Consider the following 18,673-nt stretch of genomic DNA (forward strand, 5'->3'; position numbering starts at 1 on the left):
TGTATTTTTTTTTGGTAGTCCTGAGGGGAGTGCCTTACAGTAATCTAGTCGACTGAAAACAAAAACGTGAACTAATTTTTCAGCATCTTGCAATCTTGCTTCCTATATACTATCTTTATAAGCAGCCATATTTTCAGCATTTAATTAAATACCTCAGAGCAAAGAGCTTCAGTTATGACATATAATAGTTCAAAAGTTCACTTACCCTTCAGCCCAAAAAAGGAGAGTACTTACTCCTGTGGTTTTGCCAACTTCCTCCGTCCTTTAAGAGGGGTCTTCTCAAAGATCAGCTTTTGTTCACCATTAGTGGTTTGTTTGCTAAGTTTGTTTCTTAGGTCTTAAGTGTTGCTCGTCAGTCGCTGACCCAAATTGGTTTGTAGGTGGAGATTTTGCATCTGCATCAGGGTGTCTTGCTTTTTTAACAGTCCCCCCAGAAAAAAAAAATCAACTAAAGTATATTTTAGAAAGCACCTTTCATACGGTAATTATTATTATTGCCTCTCAGCTGGTGTAGTATTAGACATTTTTAAATGTGTTATTCTGCGTATTTTAAGATTTTGTTTATTTGATGTTTGGAACATAATTTATAAAGCTGCCAGTCGTTAATGTCTTTATTTATTTACTTTACAGTATGTACTCGCATTTAAGTTCTCCCACGGATAAGTAGGGACTTGATTTCTGGTAGTTTATAATGTCGGACATATAAGTCGAAGGCAGAAAACTCCCGCTATTGGTCCAAGAGATTATGATATGCTAACGCCCACCTGAGAGAGTAACCACGGAGCACATGGCCTTTTTTTTTTCCTATGTATTGTGCCTACGTGACCACACGGTAATAACCAAACTATTCCGAAGCAACATTTGCACTGTTTTGTATTTTTTGTATCTCACACCCCCATACAAATTTATCGTAAAAGCATCTCTTATCTACGATGGAGCGTTCGGCCTGAAGAAAATATGAAGCTGGTTTTAAATTAAGCGTCGTTGCAGTGGCGAAAGAAATTGGTAACTATGCTGCTGCAACAAAATTCAGTGTGTCTGAGAAACTGGTATGAGATTGGAGGAAGCAAGAAAATGTAAGAAAAATAAATGTAAGTGTCGAATTTTTGAATGGACGTATAAGTCGGGGTGTGATTTTATGATCGATTTTTCGGGTTTCAAGACCCGACTTATACGCGAGTATATACGGTACTTCTTCCGGTGTGTCAAGTGACCCAGTGAGTCTTGCTGTTGATATCATGGAAATGGTTGTATAAAATGGCAGGGATTGCACTACATGTTATCCTTGGGTGGATAAAGCAACCTTGCAAATTGTTAGGTTTAGTTAGTTTATTCTCGAGTAGGTCCTAGAATTTTGATTTATGGTTTTGACCTCGCTTTGCTTTTGACTCTCATGTATCGCCTTCTCTTTTTGCTCTTGTAGACCCAGTTACATCTGATCACACAATTCCAACCCTTGTGTTTCTTGGCCATGCCCCAATCCTTGTTCTCATCTCCCAGTATTATTTTACAATTATCTTTAAACACGTCTTTATTTGGATGGGTTACTATAGTTCTCTTTCTTCATATGGTATTGATGGATTAAATGCTGCTTCTATATTCCCAACTAAGACAAATAGAGTCATCATCTGGTTTGTCTACTTACAGCCCATCATTAATCCTTTTGTCTCCCACTCTCACTCTAGAATATACACCTGAAAATCCACTTGTTATCCGCTGAACTTCAGACCTGCAGTGTTAGACTGACTGGATTTTCTCGCTGACCCCTCATCGTTTCTTATGTGCAGTCAGATTATTATTTTTACTTTTTGTAGGCTCCTGCCAATGTGTATTTTATTTTAATTTCCTTGAATGTTGTTATAATTTGACTATAATTTTTGTTCTAGCTTTCCAGATCACCCTGTGATGTGTGTTATGTTAATGGTCAGTATAAAACAGAGTTTAACTGATTGACAAAGTGCTTTAAAAAGCAAAGCAGAGTGCAATAAAATTCAATACAAGATTATAATATAAACTGGAGTGGAAAGAATGACAATTTACCAAGTGATTCAGGCATAAGACAATAGTGCTGTCACCGTGGGCACCAATATTGTTTAATTATACAGTATTCACTGAGAAAATGTCACCAGGTCGCCCAGTAATCTAGCAGCATTCATTGTTAGACACGCTATTCATTCAACATCAATCGTTCATGCTTGTTTTATGGCACTTGTTTCAAAACAGTCCCCAGGCTGATGTTACTCAATTATAGTTGACCTCTTTTGTAAGTCGCTTTGGAGAAAAGCGTCTGGTAGTGAACAGATGTAAATGTAATGTAAATTATTTGCAGCATTGTTTTCTTTTGCTGTATTTGATTTTGAACTTGTATGTGTAATCCACTGGGACGGGATAAAGAACTACAAAGTCACATCCATAGATGATGTTTGGAGTGGGGAGTCTTTACTAAGATACATTTCTGATGCTATCATGTAATTAATGAGAATATTGTAAGGTTTTCTACTGAAGACTGTGATGAGGAAGGAAAAAAGATAAATACAAAAAATATTGATACACTGTTATGATCTGCTCAGGGCTGATGTGGCCAGGATATGCTGGGGATCCAGTCACTCTGAATTGTATTTGTCAAGGTATGGCTGGCAAATTGAATTTACATTTCTACGAACATTATTTTCAGGGTATTGAAGACAAAGAAATCCATCCATCCATCCATTATCTAACCCGCTGAATCCAAATAGGGTCACAGGGGTCTGCTGGAGCCAATCCCAGCCAACACAGGGCACAAGGCAGGAAACAATCCTGGGCAGGGTGCCAACCCACCGCAGGACACACACAAACACACGGGCCAATTTAGAATCGCCAATCCACCTAACCTGCATGTCTTTGGACTGTGGGAGGAAACCCACGCAGACACGGGGAGAACATGCAAACTCCACGCAGGGAGGACCAGGGAAGTGAACCCGGGTCTCCTTACTGCGAGGCAGCAGCGCTACCACTGCGCCACCGTGCCACCTAGGCAAAGAAATACATTTTTTTATACTTTTTTTAACTTTAATCTTTTTAACAAAAATGAATTACATTCCCTCCTGGGGCTGTATTGTTTTTTATGGGTGCCGCCAAATTTTGTTGACAGCTTCTATGCAGATACCAGGCAAGAAGAGTGTGGGACGTGATGTCATCAATGTAACTGTGTTAAGGTCAGCGTGTGTATACCCTGATCATCTGAGATTTCAGATTCCTCTTTAAAACCTTTTGTGACCATTCTTATTTAGTTTATTCCGGTTATGAATTATTTTTCTTTTCCTTGACATTGTTTAAAATCTGCTTGATTTAGCCCTGGTTACATACGAAACCCCACACTGTATCCTGACTTGGATTTTTGATTCACATCCTAAAAGTGTATGTAATAAAAAATATGCAATGTCAGTTAGTCATTTTCATCCATCCATTATATCCTAACACAGGGTCATGGAAGCCAAATTCCAGCCAGCACAGTACGCAAGGCAGGAACAAATCCAATGGTAGGGCACCAGCCCACCGCAGGGCACACACACCAGGGACAATTTAGGATTAGCAATGCACCTAACCTGCATGTCTTTGGACTGTGGGAAGAAAACCCACACAGGCACGGGGAGAACATGCAAACTCCACGCAGGGAGGACCTGGGAAGCGAACCCCATGTCTCCTAACTGCGAGGCAGCAGCACTACCCACTTCGCCACCACGCTGCAACATATACAATGTGTGTGTGAAATATATTTATATGTATATACCATACCACACCATATTTATTTGTTGAGCGCTTAAAAACACAGCATTACAACTGACCGAAGCGCTGTACAGTTACAACAAGCAGGACTAAAAGCAAAATATTAAAAACAAACATTAAAAGAGAATTAAAACAGAGATACTAAAAACAGGTCAGGGGACCAAATAAAATAGAGAAAATAGCAAAAGGCAAGTGGAAAATGAAACAGGTTAAGAATTAAAAGCCAATGTGAAGAAGTGCGTTTTTAGACGAGATTTGAATGTGGCGACTGAAGCGGCTCGCCTAACCACTAAGGGCAGGGAGTTCCAGAGCCTGGGTGCACAGACGGAGAAAGCCCTTTCACCACGAGCTTTAAAACGTGCCTTGGGAACGGTTAGGAGCAGCTGATCTGTGGATCTAAGAACACGAGGGGGATTTTGACAATGGAGCAAGACACTCAAATAGGCGGGGGCTAGACCGTTTAATGCCTTATAAGTGAGGAGGAGAATCTTAAAATCGATTCTGAATCTAACCGGCAGACAGTGTAGGGTTTTTAAAATCGGTGAAATGTGTTGGATTCTGCTACTTCCAGTTAGAAGCCTTGCAGCCGTATTTTGAGCCAGATGGAGTCTAGAAAGAGTGGCTTTACTGATACCAAAAAGGCAGGAATTAGAGTAGTCAAGCCGGGATGTAGTGAATGCATGGATTACTGATTCCAGGAGGTGGTTAGACAGAATAGGCTGAATATAGACTGTATATATATGTGTGCATGTATATGTATATAAATATATATATATATATATATATATATATATATATATATATATATATATATATACTAGCAGAATACCAACATGGAGAGAAGTGTGTTAAAGAAGTTATGAAAAGAAAAGCAAACATTTTAAAAATAACGTGACATGATTGTTAATGTAATTGTTTTGTCATTGATATGAGTGTTGTTGTCATATCTATCTATTTATATATATATATATATATATATATATATATATATATATATATATATAAAATAGCTGTGATTGGCAGCGAGAAGTAAAAAGAAAAGGAAACATTTTAATAATAGTAACATGATTGACAATGTAATTGTTTTGTAATTGTCATGAGTGTTGCTGGCATATATATATATATATATACATATATATATATACACATCTATACACATATATATACAGTTATATATATATACATATACACACATACATATATATACATATACATATATATACACATACTGTATATATACACACACATATATACATACTGTATATACAACATATACATATCTACATATATACTGTATATACACATATATATACAAATCTACATATATATCTACATATATATATATATTAGGGGTGGGACTCGATTAAAAAAATTAATCCAATTAATTAGAGGCTGTGTAAGAATTAATCTTGATTAATCGTATGTAATCGCACACGTAAATTTGCCCCAAATCGCAAATGTTTTTTTTTTTTATTATAAGCGGTTTTAGTGGGCTTACAGAATCAAATAATAGACATGGACATGAATATTGTAAACTGAAGCTGTTTTAATTTCTGAAAAAAAAGCCTTTAAACTGCATTTGAATTCAAAACAGAAACAAAAATATCATCACTGGTTAAAATTGGGCAGACTTAAAAATAAAGTGGTAGTTTAAGTACTTTAAGTACATTTTCAGAATAGTATTGTCTTTAAATAATAATAACCAAAATTTCACCATAAAGTGCAGTTTTTCTTCTTAAAAAATAAGTCAGAAACATAAAAGGTAATTTGACCAGCTTACTCTTTAAACTCTGAGTAACATTAGCCAAAATTATTTTGTACATTAGGCTAAAACAGTGTGATCATTGAACATTTTGTAATTAGATGTATTTAGAATTACTAACGGTCACGAAGTCCAATGATCCCCAGTAAGAGCCACAAAGTCCGCTTTCTGTAATGCATCTAATTTTGCTTGCTTTTCAGTGTGCACAAAACCATGCTTTTATCAAGGCTTACGGGTAGTGAAATGATCAGTCGTAGGAGCGCGCTTTATTCGACTCTAACATTTTTGTAGCTGTGATGTGTGCATCAGTGTAATGGATGTACCAGGAAATCATGCATTGACAAAAGTTCCCGTTTGCTTGGAATTGAAAGTGTGATTAAATGCGTTATTTTTTTAACGCGTTATGGAGTACATGCATCGAAGCTTCTCAGCTGTGCTTGTGCTAAGAAAGGGAAAATTTTAAAAATAACGTAACATGATTCTTCGTTAACCTAATATTTTTCATACGTCCCAAACCAAGGAGATGGGAAGGTAAAATGAATCGGGTAGCGCGCGTACATAGTCAGTACATCCCCTCTCGGGAATCGAACCTCGAATGTCGGCGTTAGAAGCGAAGACTCTACAATTGCCACAGCTTGTCTATGCTAAAGTATGTATTGTAGATCGGGCTATAGATATACATTTATATATATATACCCGTGTATCGCAGTGGAGAAGTAGAAGTTATGAAAAAGAAAAGGGAACATTTTAAAAATAGCGTAACATGATTGTCAATATACAGTAATTGTTTTGTGAGTGTTATTGAATGTTGCTGTCATCAAGGATTTGATTATCATTATTTCTTTCAATCAGGCTCGTATTTGTACGATGTGTTCAAGTTACATTCCGTGTTTGTCAATCGTTGTAAAGATAAGAGGTTTCATTCATCGATTAGTTCCTTACTGCATCAATAAACAGCTCGTCTTCCTTTTTATCTGTGATGTGACAAACTGCATGCACGGGTTTTTTTACGCTGTCTTCCTTTAGCGGGACATTGACTTTTCCACCGTGTGCTTTGTTTCCACAGTAGCTGCATTTATGAATATGCTTATCAGGCGCTTCATATTTTTGCTGCCTTTTCAATTGTGTAATTGGTTTTGTTCATCTCTTTGGAACTGTTGCTTTTTATCTGTGCACTGCATCAGTTCACGTGAGCCACTCGGTGTACTTGCATCGAAGGTTCCCAGCTGTGCTGGTGCCATCTCGTGCTATGTCCATAGCTTTATTTAATGTTACCTTAGTCCTGGCACTTAAAACTTTCTCTGGCAGTTTCACTGAGTTTGTGTCAAACACCACCCTGACCATCACATCTTCCTCTCCATAAGCACAGTCCTTCACCCGTGAATATTTACCCGTGGCAGTTTGCTATTGGATTGCCGCTGACGGATGGCCTTATATGGGCAGGCACTAAATTACAAGCGCCAGCGCAGCCTGTCTATGAACTTAATTTAAAGTGTAGGTTTACATGTGCTTTGTTTCGAAGTAGCAGAACTCGCTTCTTATTGTTTAGCTGCCTTCTCAATTATATAATGCATGTTTTCTTGGCGCTTTTTGAGGTCTTCCTGGTTTTCTATGTACTGCGTGATTACGTGAGAGGCGTGATGATGTCACACGAAACTCCATACAGGCGTTGAAGCTCATCTCCATTACAGTAAATGGAGAAAAACTGCTTCCAGTTATGACCATTACGCGTAGAATTTCGATATAAAACCTGTCCAACTTTTGTAAGGAAGCTGTAAGGAATCAACCTGCCAAATTTCAGCCTTCCACCCACACGGGAAGTTGGAGAATTAGTGATGAGTCAGTGAGTGAGTGAGTGAGCGAGTGAGTGAGTGAGTGAGTGAGTGAGTGAGTGAGGGCTTTGCCTTTTATTAGTATAGATATATATATATATATATATATATATATATATATATATATATATATATATATATATATACTGTATATATATTGTCACAAAACGAGACAAAGACCGAAAAAGGTTTGGGGCAGCCACCCATGTAATTCGGTATCCTGGCTGCAACTTCGTTTTTCCTTTAAATACCAGCACTGAAGTGCTTACAACAGAGTCCAAAACAAGATTGACACAGAAGGGAAAAGGGAAGGCTTTTAAAGGGGAGACAGGAAGTGAGGTCATAAGGGTCGGCACGTGTTCATTGTTCATTGGTTTAGTCCCGGATGTGACATCAGGGGCGGAGCTGGCAAGGTCTGTCTCCATTGGCTCGGTCCCAGAAGTGACGTCCAGAGAGACAGGTGGAACCTCCCGGGTTAGGTCTACAGGGAAGTGAGAAAGAGAGTTAGTGCGCTCTGCCACATCCCGGCATGGCTCAGAACTGCCTTCACTCGAGCCCTTTAGCTGCCTCCCATGCGCGTGTGTGACAAGGCCCCCTCAGCCCAGACCCGTGGGTCGGGCGACCTTAACCGAGAGGTCGTAAACCCGAGAGAGCATCGGCGTTGGCATGGAGAGCACCCGGCGATGAGCGGCGAAAACTTGTACGGCTGCAGGTCAAGAAACCACCGGGTGACCCGCGGATTCGACTCCTTGTGCAGGGCCATCCACTGTAGAGGTGCATGGTCCGTGACAAGGGTGAACTCACGCCCAACAGGTAGTACCTCAGCTGAGTGATCGCCCATTTAATCGCCAGAGCCTCCCTCTCCACCGCCGCATACCTGGTCTCCGGTCCAACAGTTTCCGGCTCAGGAACATGACGGGTGTTCACACCATCGACACTTTGGCTCAGCACGGCTCCCAGGCCTGTGTCCGGCGTCCGTCTGGAGGATGAAAGGCAAAGAAAAGTTAGGTGCCATCAAAATAGGTGCGGACGTAAGGGCCTTCTTCAAGTCACCAAATGCAGCGTCTGTTTTGCAGTCCATACCACAATGTTGGGGCCCTCTTCTTTGTTAAATCAGTCAAGGCGCCGCTTCTCCAAAACCGGGTACAAACCGGCGGTAGTACCCGCTAACCGAAAGGCTTGGACCTGCCGCTTGGTTCATGGACGGGCCATTTCAGAATGGCATCAATTTTGGAGCACTGTGGCCTTACGGTACCCGACCCACCAGGTAGCCTAAATATTTGGCCTCGCTTAATCCAAAGAAACATTTCTTGGGATTAATCCGAGCCCGCCTCACCAAGTGTCCGTAATACCGCTTGGACATGCTGTAGGTGTTCCTTCCATGTGCTGGAATAGATGACCACGTCATCTAGGTAGGCAGCACTGTATGAGTTATGAGGCGAAGCACTTTGTCCACCAGGCGCTGAAAGGTTGCTGGAGCCCGTGTAACCCAAATGGAAGGACACGATACTGCCAGTGTCCGCTAGGGGTACTAAGCGCGTTTTTCCTTGGAGTCCGTTAAAGGAACCTGCCAGTACCCTTTGTCATGTCAAGTGTGGTCAGGTATTGAGCCTGTCCAAGCCTCTCGAGGAGGTCGTCCACAGCGTGGCATTGGATAGGCATCAAATTGGGAGACTTGGTTAAGCCGGCGGAAGTCATTGCAGAACCTCCAACTCCGTCAGGCTTACCGACGAGCACAATGGGGCTGGACCAGGGACTATAACTCTCCTCAATTACACCTAGTTCCAGCATGCGCTTGATCTCAAGCTCCACTTCAGCCTTTTTGCCTCGGGAAGGCGGTGCAGGCGTTCTCGGACAACAACCCGGGCTCTGTCACAATGTTGTGCTCAATCAGAGAGGTCCTTCCGGGTGTTCACTGACTACCTCTCGAGCGGTCCGGATAACTGTTTCCAGCTCCTGCCGTTGCCTGGGTCTCAAGTCTGCGCCAAAGTTAAGGTCGTGTGTGTGGCGAAGAGTGGCGGGGCTGGCGGAGGAGGGATCGGGGTCCCTGTCCTTCCACGGTTTCAGCAGGTTCACATGATATACCGCTCCTTTGGCCGCGATTGGGTTGACTCACCAAATAGTCGACCAGTCCCTTCCTCTCCTTAACCGTAGGGGCCCTGCCAGTGGGCAAGCAACTTAGAGTGGGAGGTAGGCACTAGGACCATGACCCGATCTCCGGGTGGAACTCCCGAAGAGGCGTGCGCGGTTGTAGTAGCGAACCTGTGCTGCTTGAGCCTCCTCCATGTGACTTTTAAGGACAGGCGAATCTTTCCAAATCTATCGCGTAACTGCGCCGATATACTCCAGTATGTTAGTGGTGGGAAGAGCCTCTTCTTCCCAGCCTTCTTTCAAAATATCCAATATGCCCGAGGTTGTCGCCCATACAGTAGTTCAAAGGGGAGAACCCGTGGAGGCTTGTGGGACTTCCGATAGGCAAAAGGACGAGGGGAGGAGCTGATCCCAGTTCCTTCCATCCTCGCTGACCACCTTACGTAGCATTTGCTTGAGAGTTTGATTAAACCTCTCTACTAATCCGTCGGTTTGAGGATGATACACGAGGTTTTAAATGCTTTATTTTCAGTAATCTGGCAGTCTCCTTGAGCGTCTCCGAGGTGAAGGGGTCCCCTGGTCTGTCAAGACTTCTTTGGGGATCCCCACGCGCGAATACCCTAGTAATTCCCGTGCGATGGCTTTAGAGGTAGCTGGCGCAGCGGAACAGCTTCGGGTATCGTGTAGCATAATCCACGAGGACTAAAATGTACTTGTGTCCTCGGGCTGAGGGCTCTAGAGGTCCCACCAGGTCGACCCCGATTCTGTGGAAGGGAACGTCAATCAAGGGAATAGGAACAAGAGGAGCACGGTCCCTCCTAGGAATCTGTCGCAGTTGACACTCCGGGCAGGAAGCGCCAAAGCGGCGAACCTCCTCATTAATTCCTGGCCAGTAAAACGGAGCTTGATCCGCTCCAGAGTTTTTCGGTGCCCAGGTGGCCACCTAGGAGGTGGGCGTGTGCTAGCTCGCAGACCTGCTGCCGGAAGGTGCGCGGCACTAGCAGCAGCCTCGTCTCCTGCCCGTCATGCATTGCTACACGGTAAAGGAGGTCATTATCTAACACAAAGTAGGGGCCCTGTGGCATCGACTGACTAGTGCGCTGGCCATTGACAAGGACCACTGCATTTTTTACAAACTTCAGGGAGTCGTCATTCCATTGCTCCCTTTTGAAAGAAGCCGGCGTCTTTTTAAATTGAAACCGCAACACGGAGAGAGGGTCAGCGCCGACCTCAATGGGCGTGGTTTCCTCCCGCTCCGCCGGCGTTGGTGGATGGCGTGTCAGCCTGCGGCGGCCGGGAGTTGCCACGTCAGCCAGGGCGGCTGCTTCACCTCTCTGCCGGCTGATTACGGCGTGGAGGCAGCTTGAGACGGTTCATCTCCGTCCATAACGAGGCCCAACTTAACCCGGGAGTGGTATGTGTCTCACGCTTTTAATGTCAGACCAGTCCGCCCTAGTATCACCGGGTGTGGAGGATCAGGAAGGATTGCCACGGTTACTTTCTGGACTGATCCTCCGTAGCTAATGACACAAGCGGCGGTGCTGTACCAGCGGGTTTCCCCGTGGACACAGGTTATACTGGTCTTGAATTTTAGCCATTGTCGCGTAGCACAAAGCGGCGGGCAACAATGGAAATGTTGCTGCGGAATCGAGCAAGCGGAAGTTTTAAACCGTTAACGATCACCACGCCTGTATGCGGGACCGTCAGCGGGTTTGTCAGAGCACACCAAGCCCTCCTCCCCTCCACCTGCATTCCTCCTCGCCTCCAAGCGGTTTTGCGTGCCAGCGCCGCGCGACGCCGATGCAAGCTCCGGGTTATACAGGGAGGGGCTAGGTCTTGGGACATACCCGGCTGAGTTTGGCAGAAGGGCGGTTCTGCTCTCCCAGAGTGTGAGGCCGCCCTCTGTGTTTCCAGAAGCTCTATGAGCCCTGACATGTTCTAAACTGCACGCCCCAGACCGGCTGGGTGAAGCCCTGGGGAAGTGCTTTCAGGAGCAGATAGCCAGCTACCTGCTCAATGACCTGGTAGGGCTTGTTTTCCAAGGGCCGTAGCCACTGCCATACTTTTGCCCATAAGGACCAGGCTTGTTTACTGGTCGGCCTCTCAGGGTCCAACCTCCACTTGTTATTTTACTCACCTGCCAGTCTGGGGCACCCCAAGGTGGTAAAGGGGCTGTGGTTTCACTGGGGGCAGGCACTCTCCCCCAAGAGAGCATACTGAGTCCCTCTTGTCTCCCCCCTCCAGGGCAGCCCAATTCGGTGAGCCCCACCCGCACACTCCCTGGCCTCTCTAGATGGCCTAGTTCTGCGTGCTGGGAGCGGAGCCCGCACCGGGTCTCGCCGAACCACGGGGCACCCTCCCCGCCTGAATACTCGGCCCCGGTACGGTCCCACCTGGGTGTTTTGCAGGTCCTGTCCCCTTCCCTTCTGGGACTTCTCCATCCTGCCGACTACGCCACTGTCACAAAACGAGACAAAGACCGAAAAAGGTTTGGGGCAGCCACCCATGTAATTCGGTATCCTGGCTGCAACTTCGTTTTTCCTTTAAATACCAGCACTGAAGTGCTTACAACAGAGTCCAAAACAAGACTGACACAGAAGGGAAAAGGGAAGGCTTTTAAAGGGGGAGACAGGAAGTGAGGTCATAAGGGTCGGGCACGTGTTCATCGTTCATTGGTTTAGTCCCGGATGTGACATCAGGGGGGCCGGAGCTGGCAAGGTCTGTCTCCATTGGCTCGGTCCCAGAAGTGACGTCCAGAGAGACAGGTGGAACCTCCCGGGTTAGGTCTACAGGGAAGTGAGAAAGAGAGTTAGTGCGCTCTGCCACATCCCGGCATGGCTCAGAACTGCCTTCACTCGAGCCCTTTAGCTGCCTCCCATGCGCGCGTGTGTGACAATATATATATAGTAAAGAAAAAGACAACACAGCGTAAAGAGTTGGGGTTTCCGGCCCCGTATACTGTAAACAAAATAGGTTTTTCAAGGTCAAGGGTACAAACAAAAATATTGCTTATGCACGCGACGACTTCACATGCGCCGTCGGCCATTTTTATATAGGAGGAATGCTCGGAAGTGGAGGAATGCTGGGAAGGAGGCGTGAGGGATGACGGAAGTGGACGTGGTGCGGTCAGGTTATGATGGCAGAGCGTCTTTTTTCCTGAAAGAGAGAGCAGAAAGGTTAATACCCCACCATTCCCTACCGACAAACGTCCTTCGAAGCGATTTCGGGTCCGCCCGCGGCCTCCTACTCGCGCATGCGTGACAATATATATATATATATATATATACTGTGTGACCCGACATTTGCGTGATAGACATATGAGCACCGACAAAATAGCGCCAATTAAAACGCGGCAACAAAATCACGCCAACAAAATCATAAAAGTTTCATTAAATATGAATTACTAGTTTAAAGCACATATAATAATGTTTATTTTAGAAGTCAATATTATGAGACGCGGCAGGCCATCAGCACGGCACGCAGACGGTCCTTAAGATCACGCCCTGCATATGTAGGAAGAATTGCAGCAAGGGCGTCCCACTCTCTTGGCCTCTCTCGCGATTTTGTCGGTGCACATTTGTCGAAAACCAGTTAGCGGGTTTGTCGGCACTCATTTGTCTGTCGCGGTTTTGTCGGGGTGCATATGTCTATCACGCTTTTGTCGGTGAACCATATACTGTATATATATATATATATATATATATATATATATATATATATATATATATATATATATAGAGAGAGAGAGAGAAGCAAAAGTTATAATAGTTTTTTATTCCTAAGCTTTTGACAACCTATAAGGTGTCATCATCAGAGAAAAAATAATTAAATATATATTAATATTAATAAAATATTGACTCTCTTACCTATTGGAGTACTCCCATTAAACTGAGGTCCACTATGCTCGATGAGTATTTATAATAAAAGAATGATACCAAACATATATATGTAGGTTTTAAAATAAACCTGATTTAAAGTGTGACAAGAAACAAAACGTCACAGAAAATCGTTGCAGAAAATCGTTGCACTTTTAGTCTTAGGATTTTATATATAGAGAGTAGATATTAAGTATATATTATAAATGATATGTAAATACACTGTATAAATTGCAACCATTAGGAAGCACTGCAGCCTCTCGAACCTCAGACACCACCAGGTTCAAATAAATCATTTGTTAACACTTAAATCCTTCACAATTGTTTTTTTCTTTCTTTCCTTCCTCTCCTCCACACCTGGCTGATGGGATTCCTTTCTCCTGACTCCAGTTCGCCTGAATGTGGCAGGGTGGTTCCTTTTCTCTCAGACCCAGGAGTACAATGAGAAGTCAATCAGAAGTCAATCAGAAGTTGCAGAGAATAGGGGTCATGTGTCACTGCAGCAGCCCCTGGTGGCACCCACAGGACATGACAAGGCTGTTCTATTGAACTCCAGTTCCCAGAGTGCCTTCCTGGTGTCTGTACTATAAATGTCACCCAGAAATGCTGCCAATTACTGTGTTGGGGGAGGCCATAGCCTTGCCAAGTTGTCCACCCCTGTCCTTCCATGCCACTGGCCTGCTGGCCAGGTAAGAGATCAGATCCTTTTCCAAACAGGACATGCGTGGTGTCCATCACTGTATACTGTATATAACAATAAGCCATGGACTACCAAAAGATGTAAAAACACTGTTGAACACGAACACTTCAACAGGGAACTATAATGAAACAGGATTATAAAATAAAGTGAAACAAGAAATAAATTGTATAGAGCTGAAGCATAAGGAGAGGGTCGAGTGTGACAACATGGCTTTGTTATGGAATGGGATGAAAATGGCAGCTGGGATTCATATTAAAAGCATCAATCGATTGGACTGGATAGGGTTAGAAGTGTTTGTTAGCTTCCAGAAAAAATAAATAAATGTTATTTAAAGTTTGGGAACGAGGAATTTGCTTCAGACATCTTGGACTCAAGACTGGAGCTTGGAGTCAAAATGGTCCCGAAAGGGACTCTGCTCTGTTGGACCCTTGAGCAAGGCCCTTAACCTGCAATTGCTGAGTGCTTTGAGTAGTAAGAGAAGTACTATATAAATGTAAAGAATTATTATTATTATTATGGTCTCAAGAAGGTGCTTTAAAAAATCCACCTTAGTAACAGGAGAGGTGCCTGTGTGTCTGTGGCTACTATATTTCTGCTATCAAACAGAGGGTGGATCACAAACATTAGCACTGCTTTTACGAATCCTGCACCAAATGGTATGTAACAGACGGACACACTGCACTGAGGTCAACATGTTAGACGGGTAGCACAGCTAGCAGCAAAATAAATGGATACCAGTGCTGCTCCGTCAGATGCGACTATCATGTGTTTAAAAGGTTTTCAAACAGTGTGGTCAAGCTGAAGATTTAGATTCCCAGGATTTAATAGCAGAACATTAACTCTTCGAGGGCTGAATATTCTTTCCAAAAAACTCAGTTTTCTGAAAAGCACACAAAGCAATGGTTTCACACATAAATCAACATAAAACATCTGTTGCTATGTGCTGTGGCTGCTGTTGGCGCAGGTTTGGCGTCTCTGGCGGCAGTCGCTGCGCAGGGACACCTCGATGGTCAGTAGGAATGCACGGTGGGCTGGCTGTCTTGTTGTCTTCGCACAGCAGGTGGGTGGTGGTGGCAGTCACAGTGTGATGCAATATGGTTTGTACCTCTTGTCATCATAAGTGGTGGTCCTCTAAGGGGAATGCTGCTGTAGGTGCATCAGCTACACAAAAGTGTTCAGCACCACAATCAGACGATGCTGGTACTTCACTGTCATTTTTGATATCAATCTCCAGGTTGGAGTTCGACAAGTCAGAGTCGTATTCAACAAAATTACGTGAAACGTCCACGGAGCATTTTGCTTTGCACAATCGCTTTGGTCTCTCGACAGATGTCAGTGCCATTTTAGAAGTTGTTTACTCTTCGCTACTATCGCACGCGTAGGTATTTGAGGTTAAATCAGCAAAGCTATGCAACTCTCCTTCTAGCAAAGAGAGTCAAACTAAAATGTAAGGACGAGTTTTGTTGCAGTTTACAACTGATTACCATCCTCTACCCCTGAATTTTGACAAAAGTCGACATCAGCCCTGAAAGAGTTAAAGAACTTTTTCCTCTTAGCGCTGTTTTTAGAGTTCTAGTAGCTGTAGTGAACCCCTAGTGCTATCTACATCTTGTGTCCGGCCTTCAGTCGACAGTTGAAATAGACTGAAGGAGGAATATTGTAACTGTATGAATCTGCAAAGTGCTTAAAACTCTGCCTGCCTGTCTAACTAAGACATTCTGAACCATTTATACTCGACACATCACTGTAGAGATGAGATCATATGATATTATAAGCTTTTATTCTGTTCTCTATAAGAATGTACAGTAAATATAAGTCCTTTTCAATGAATCAGAAATTTGCCAAAGACTTTTAATCTGTTTAACTTTTTTAGGACCTTTAGATCAGGGGTCTCCAACACGTCGCTCGTGACCTGCGAGTAGCTCACAACCCCTTTCCAAGTAGCTCGCCAAAGGGTTAGTGAATCCTACATAAATTTGAAAACTTGATTAGCCAAATTAGGGGTGGGCGATCTTTCAAAAAAAATCATATCGCGATCCACAATCTGAATTGTAATCTATCTTTTCAATGTGGCATACACTTAAGAGAATATCTGGACTCAAACTCATCAAGACCTAAGTAACACTTTATTTTAAATATCAAGCAAAGTTGAATTCAATTGTTCTCTCGTTCGCTAGCTAAGCGGAGTTAAGGAACACTCCCCGAAACTGGCAAGTGAGTGAGGAAGGCCCTCCACTCGACCCGCTGTGTGTTTCTCAGATTTGCGCTAATAAATTGGTACCGCAAGCGAACTCTGATACATAGTGAAATGAGAGAAGTCGCAAAATCAACCAGAGTGTTCAAGCAAAAAAATAACAATCTAAACCCGTTAAGTAGTTCTCACCTGAAAAGCGGACAGACAGAGAGACATTGGATTTTCTATATTATATATTAATAAACCTTCAAAATAATGTGCAGTTAAAGTCTCAACAGCGTTCTCAGCATTTCTGGAGCTTAGCAGAGCCAGATAACTATAAGAATCTTCACCAAGCAGCTCTGAAAATGTCTGCTTTGTTTGGGTCTCCATACCTCAGTGAGTCTGACATGAATGTCATGAAATCAAAGTTCAGAACACGACTGACAGACGAACATTTAAAGGACTCCAGAAGAGTGAACCTCAGGGGCTCCACTCCACCAGACACCTCAGTGCACTAAAAAATACATCACACGTGCAACTGGACCTGTGAATGAAGTGACACAGTGACATGCCACAAAATGACAAATGAATAAGTCAGATCTGTGGATTTGGAATTGCATTGGTTTGTTCTGACAGCATTCATGTTTTAATTCAATAGTGTGAGATACACTACAAAATGCATACTGACATACAAAATGCGCTTGCAGGTGAACTAAATATTGTTTGTCATGTTTTAATGCAACTAGGGCTTCGGCCCCCCGCTCGCTTCACTCGACACCCCCCGTTTTTGTTTTTCCGGATACACACTTTTAAGATTTGCCAGCAGCTCCCACAAAAAGCAGTCACTAGTCATGGATTTGAGGCCAGGCTATCTCATGACACACTCGCTCTCACTCATTCCAGGCCACTTTAGAACTCACATGCAATTGGGATGTGGGAACAAATTAGAGAGTTGCTATATAAGCCATCTATAGGTATAACGATCACCTGCTTATGTTTGAACACAGAAAAAAAGGAATAAGTAAGAAATTCGAATAAAGAATAAATATGCCGTGCATTCAAAACAAATGGCTAAAAAAAGGGAATGTAATTAGAGAGCAGTCTTAATCATCAAATTATAAAGAATAGCACAAATTTGGGATGGAGTGGTGGCTCTGAGGCAAGGGTTTGCACTGGTGTCCCGAAGGTTGCCGGTTCAAATCCCCATTACTGCCAAAAGTGATGCTACACTGCTGGGCCCTTGAGCAAGACCCTTAACCTTCAATTGCTCCAGGAGCCCTGTGCTCTGACCCCAAGGGGTATGCGAAAAGTAACATATTCACAATACAAGAAATTATATAAGGTGAAAAAACAAATTAAGGTTGGGGTTAACCAATAATTTTTGAGAAACCACACATAGACACAGGGAGAGCCGGCTAGGGTTTGAACCGTGGACTACAGTGCTATGAAGCAGTCGAACAAATAACTATGCAGCTGTTCCAGCAGTGCCAAGTGAAATGATGCCCTTTTCAGCTTTGTTCACCTCCTTCTTGTTTTTCTGTTTCTTCTTTAGGTTGAAATGGATTATAAATCGGTTCACGTCCAGGACAAAGAGGATGGATTACAACCAGAGCACCCAGCCGGATGCAGCCAACAATAGGCAATGGGAGCCATGAGGACTGACTCAGTCAAACTGGTTGAAGATGTTGTGTTTTTGAAAAAAAAAAATGGCACATGATTAATTTGCACTTCTGAGAGGTCACTAAACTGCACACATTCGCAAAAGGCCTTCAGAGTAACGCTACCCTGCCCAGAGGCTTATGGGACAAAGTAAAAATGCAAAAATTATTTTGGGGAGATATTTCTGCTGATTTTGTTTGGATAAACATTAGAGGGTATGGAGGGATGGGTGTTTTTCCAAATTAACTTTTAAGATTTTGGCTACTACTTCAATGATGTCATTTTTTTAACTTCAGCAAAAAACTGTTCAAATAATAATTTGTAATTTAGCAGAGTATTGCCATAGAAAGAAAGAGTTTTCCAAGTGTTTTCCTGGATTAAGTTATGTAAAGGAACTGTAAGCACTTTATGTGTTGAAAAATAAATGGCTAGAGCAGCTCTGGAACATTGTACATAATGAGGTGGTCCTCCTCATCCCTGATGTCGTATGTGTTACTCAGCCTGTATTAAGTGCACTGATATCGACTGCTCAATGTTAATTTATTATGACCGCGAATAAATCCAGACAAACACACAAATAATGGGGACCATCAAATCAAAAGCACTCAGTGATGACACTTAAACTATTATGTGCTGGTGCTTAAATGGGCTGTTAAACACAGAGGGGTCTTAATGTCGGCAGAGGATCTTTTAATACATGACCAGTTGATGCAGTGTAAACAATGCAATAACAATTGCATGCATTGTTACAAAATATCCATCCTTTCATTTTTGAAGGCTTTTAATGTCATTCATGGCCATGGTTGAGAGCAG

At 43.2% G+C, this 18,673-nt stretch overlaps 1 protein-coding gene across 4 annotated transcripts in view; it reads left to right on the forward strand.

Annotated features, from left to right (window-relative positions):
• ston2 (stonin 2) overlaps window positions 1-18,317 on the forward strand; it is a 317,978-nt gene extending 299,661 nt beyond the window's left edge. For 3 of the 4 annotated variants that reach the window (XM_039741321.1, XM_039741322.1, XM_039741324.1), the window contains one exon: window positions 17,754-18,317. In XM_039741321.1, the coding sequence (XP_039597255.1) occupies window positions 17,754-17,840 (87 nt within the window). In that variant the 3' untranslated portion in view covers window positions 17,841-18,317. The remainder of the gene's footprint in view (window positions 1-17,753) is intronic. The other variant, XM_039741323.1, reaches the window with a different exon arrangement.
• The last annotated feature ends 356 nt before the right edge of the window (window positions 18,318-18,673 follow it).

Source organism: Polypterus senegalus, chromosome 18, assembly GCF_016835505.1.
Source record: "Polypterus senegalus isolate Bchr_013 chromosome 18, ASM1683550v1, whole genome shotgun sequence".
NCBI classification, from domain to species: domain Eukaryota; kingdom Metazoa; phylum Chordata; class Cladistia; order Polypteriformes; family Polypteridae; genus Polypterus; species Polypterus senegalus.